Here is a 4,406-nt window from a genome sequence, read left to right as displayed (position 1 = left end):
ATTGCCAATGGTCAGTTCGTGCCTAGAAGCCATGAGTAACGCTAATCTGAGCTGACTGGGAGAAGAAGAAGAAGAAGAAGAAGAAGAAGAAGAAGAAGAAGAAGAAGAAGAAGAAGAAGAAGAAGAAGAAGAAGAAGAAGAAGAAGAAGAAGAAGAAGAAAAAGACAGAGACAGAGAGACAGAGAGAGAGATTGAGAGAGAGAGAGACTGAGAGAGAGAGAGACTGAGAGAAAGAGATTGAGAGAGAGACTGAGAGAGAGAGTGAGAGAAAGAGGGATTGAGAGAGATTGAGAGAGAGAGATTGAGAGAGAGATTGATAGAGAGAGAGAGAGAGATTGAGAGAAAGACAGAAAGAGAGAGAGAGATTGAGAGAGAAAGATTGAGAGAGAGAAAGAGACTAAGAGAGAGGTGTTTTTTTAATTTTTTATTTTTTTTTATTTTTTTAATTTCTACAAAATGGCAGAAGGGGTCCAAGCTTCTCGGGTGTTGAAAGACAGAAAGACAGGAAGGAGTTCCACTAACTCGATCCAACCAAAGGAAAGCTTCACCCTTCCACATAGGCTTTCTTCACGGAGACACTCATGCCGACATCCGCTGACATAAAGTGAATGGAGATGTCCTTCGTTTCATTTCCATTGAATTTTTTTTTTTCGAATAACTTAGTTCAGTTAAGTAATAATTGTAATCGTGTCTAATGTTCTTGTCCAGATTATGTTCAGGTTTAATCAATAGGGATATGTCATTTAAAAACGCTGTCGTTATTTGCGATCCATGTGACAGGTTTGAAACCCCATTCGGTCGGCTGCGTATGCGTGAAGCGAGAAAATAAGAATGAAAGTGCTTACATATAGCCATTGCGCAATGGGTGAGGGAGGCTTATGGATCTGTTGGGACATTACTGGTAGTTGATTACGTTTTTTTTTTTTTCGCCATGAGAAAAGTCTACAAAATGTGGAACATCTACATAACGAGGGATATGTCTACATATTGTCTACGAACTGAGAAAAATCTAGGTTTTATCATACACACAGTGTAGGTCTACCTGCAACGGCAGACAAATATAAGTCAACGAGAGCCAAAGACGTTGCAAGCGTAATTACAATTCTGTTTAAAAGACAACGATTAAAGTATCCTATAAATTGCATGCAATAGATAGACTGATAAATGAGTAGATGAATAAATCACACGAAGTATCATATAAATCACATGCAATAGACACTGAAATAGACTGACAAATGAATAGATAAATCACACGGATGAATGAATGATTAAATGGATAAATAGAAATATAGAATAAACTTTCCATTAATCTGTAAGAGTATTAAACTTAACTGCACGGAAAGTTGACAGCAATATCTGCGAAAGGCAACAATGTGTGTGTGTGTGTGTGTGTGTGTGTGTGTGTGTGTGTGTGTGTACGTGTGTGTGCGTGCGTGCGTGCGTGCGTGCGTGCGTGCATATGCGCCTGTGCAAACACACACTCCTGTTTCAAAGATTGTGCTTTGCTTCCTGGCATGTTATTCTTTAATCTATCTATGGCTGGACACTTACACATTGTTCTCTGCTGTCGGATGTCCAGAGATTTTAGCAAGAAGAAAAGCAAAATCAATACACAGCAACACGTCATTTTTTTTTTTTTTTTTTTATCCGAGCGTTCCTTCATAGTTCCCTGTCTCCATTGAAGAGACGCGGCGCTGGCATATCGCTACACCCCCTCCCTCCCTCCCTCTCTCTCTTTCTCTCTTCCTTTCCCACCATGACGACACTTCCGGCTTGACAGTCCACTTCCAGTCTGCTTCCGGTCTGAATCAGTCCACTTCCGGTCCGACTCAGTCTACTTCCTGTCCGATTCAATCTACTTCCGGTCCGACCCAGTCTACTTCCGGTGTGGAGAAGCGGCCTCCCGGACGACGACTCTGCGACGCTTGTTGCGTCGCGGCGTCCCTTCTTCTTCTTCTTCTTCCCCGGCAGTCCGGCGAAAGCGTTTCGGATCCTTCTCAGCCGGCGACTCCTCATCCTTGGCGCTGGAGAAGTCCTCTCCTCTTCCTCCTCTTCTTCTTCACCTCCTCTACGCTCCTTCTGCTTCTCCACCTTCCTCAGCCTCGTCTGGTGCGGCGCGGGGCGGCTCTCCACCGTCATCATCTCCCTCAGACCTGTTGCGGACTGTTGTGAGTCGTGGGGCGATTCTGGGGAAGATGCCGGGAGACGAGAAGAAGAAGAGGAGAGAGAGCGGGGGAGAGTGGAGGTAGAGGTGGTGGTGGTGGAGAGGAAGGAGGAGGAGGAGGAGGAGGAGGAGGAGGAGGAGTAGGGGGAGGCGCAGAGGAAGAAGGTGGTCAGCAGAGCCAGGGCCCACAGTAGCCGGGGGAAGAGGAGCGGGGCAGCGGGGGTGGCGGCGTTGCAGAAGTCGAGGTCGCAGAAGCAGTAGACGGCGGTGAAGTTGTGGTGGGGATGGTGCCAGGTGTGGCAGCCGTTGGTTTCGTTCACCCCGGGTAGGGAGCCCAGGTGGTAGCAGCCCCGGATGATGCCCACCCACCCGTCTGAAAACAGCAACAGTCAGTCACCCGTACCCACCCCGGTCTGAAGCAGCAACAGTTAACGACCGCCCCCCCCCATCCCCCACCCAACCCTGTCCCACCCTTTTGAGAGACTGGATGGTCACCTTTACCCCCCACCCGTCTGAAAATGCATAGATAAGTACACACCCGTATGAAACAACACAGTGGGACAGCCTACCCGTCTGTAAAAGCATCGTCTCTTCGCCACAATTGGAATGTCATCGACACATTATCACCACGGTTCACCAGTGATTGCTGGCAATCAACAATCATACCCATTCAACCGTCTGAAACAGCAACAGTTACCCGTACCCACCCACCCGGTCTGAAACAGCAACAGTTACCCGTACCCACCCGCCCGGTCTGAAACAGCAACAGTTACCCGTACCCACCCGCCCGTTCTGAAACAGCGACAGTTACCCGTACCCACCCGCCCGGTCTGAAACAGCAACAGTTACCCGTACCCACCCGCCCGGTCTGAAACAGCAACAGTTACCCGTACCCACCCACCCGGTGTGAAACAGCAACAGATACCCGTACCCACCCGCCCGGTCTGAAACAGCAACAGTTACCCGTACCCACCCGCCCGGTCTGAAACAGCAACAGTTACCCGTACCCACCCACCCGGTCTGAAACAGCGACAGATACCCGTACCCACCCGCCCGGTCTGAAACAGCAACAGTTACCCGTACCCACCCGCTCGGTCTGAAACAGCAACAGTTACCCGTACCCACCCGGTCTGAAACAGCAACAGTTACCCGTACCCACCCGCCCGGTCTGAAACAGCAACAGTTACCCGTACCCACCCGGTCTGAAACAGCAACAGATACCCGTACCTACCCACTCTGAAACAGCAACAGTTACCCACCCACTCAGTCTGAAAAGCAACAGGGGCTATATATAAGTATCCGTATTCATTAATTTCTTCTCAGGGAGAGCCCGTCGCTACACTACAGCGCCACCCATTTTTTGTATTTTTTCCTGCGTGCAGATATATTTGTTTTTCCTATCGAAATGGATTTTTCAACAGAATTTTGCCAGGAACAACTCTTTTGTTGCCGTGAGTTCTTTTACGTGCGCTAAGTGCATGCTGCACACGGGACCTCAGTTTATCGTCTCATCCGAATGACTAGCGTCCTGACCACCACTCAACGTCTAGTGGAGGGGGAGAAAATATCGGCGGCTGAGCCGTGATTCAAACCAGCGCGCTCAGATTCTCTAGAGTTATGCAATGTCTTCTCCTACTTTTCCGTTCCCGTTTCCGTTTCCGGCTAAGAGTTACCGTGGATTGGTTCCTGGATCTGCTTCCCGCACTTGTGAGGGAGGCTCTGGTCGCACTCCAAAGCCTCAAACTGGTAGGCCTGGAAGTCCTCGCCACAGGAACGGCTAACGCTGTTGTCGCACTTGTAACAGCGCAAAGCTCGGCCTGTAACAGTCAACGTTCAAGATACAAGTGTTACACGTGTTGTATTTCATTCCAGTTCGTAAAAAAAAAAAAAAAAAAAAAATCAGCCAGTTCATTGACATGTAACAAGTTTAGAGCGAGGGTGTAAGCCTTGCTTGTTGTGCTTTGACTTATCTTTTATACAGCTGCTTTGATGTTTCTGTGAATAAAATGTGTTCAAAACAAGATGCAATGTACGAGGTATAACATACAAGGTACAAGGTACAAAGTTTAATGTATCAGGTACAAGGTATAATCTACAGGGTACAAGGTACAATGTATAAGGTATAAGATAAAAGATACAAGGTAGAAGGTATACAGTATAAAGTACAAGGTATAAGTTACAAGGTATGAAGTATAAGGTACAAGGTACAGGGTATAAAAAATACAAGGTATAAGGTACAATG

The 4,406-nt window shown here is 47.5% G+C and overlaps 1 protein-coding gene across 2 annotated transcripts in view; it reads right to left on the bottom strand.

The window, feature by feature from the left end:
• Positions 1–397: 397 nt before the first annotated feature.
• LOC143286430 (uncharacterized) overlaps positions 398–4,406 on the bottom strand; it is a 180,841-nt gene continuing 176,832 nt past the window's right edge. For both annotated transcript variants that reach the window (XM_076593992.1, XM_076593993.1), the window contains exons 3-4: positions 3,838–3,981; positions 398–2,537 (exon numbers count right to left, since the gene is read on the bottom strand). In XM_076593992.1, the coding sequence (XP_076450107.1) occupies positions 1,660–2,537; positions 3,838–3,981 (1,022 nt within the window). In that variant the 3' untranslated portion in view covers positions 398–1,659. The remainder of the gene's footprint in view (positions 2,538–3,837; positions 3,982–4,406) is intronic.

The sequence above is a fragment of the Babylonia areolata genome, chromosome 10 (assembly GCF_041734735.1).
Source record: "Babylonia areolata isolate BAREFJ2019XMU chromosome 10, ASM4173473v1, whole genome shotgun sequence".
In the NCBI taxonomy this organism is placed as follows: Eukaryota; Metazoa; Mollusca; class Gastropoda; order Neogastropoda; family Buccinidae; genus Babylonia; species Babylonia areolata.
The sequence above is the reverse complement of the archived record's forward strand: the minus strand, read 5'-3'. Positions and strand labels throughout refer to the sequence as shown.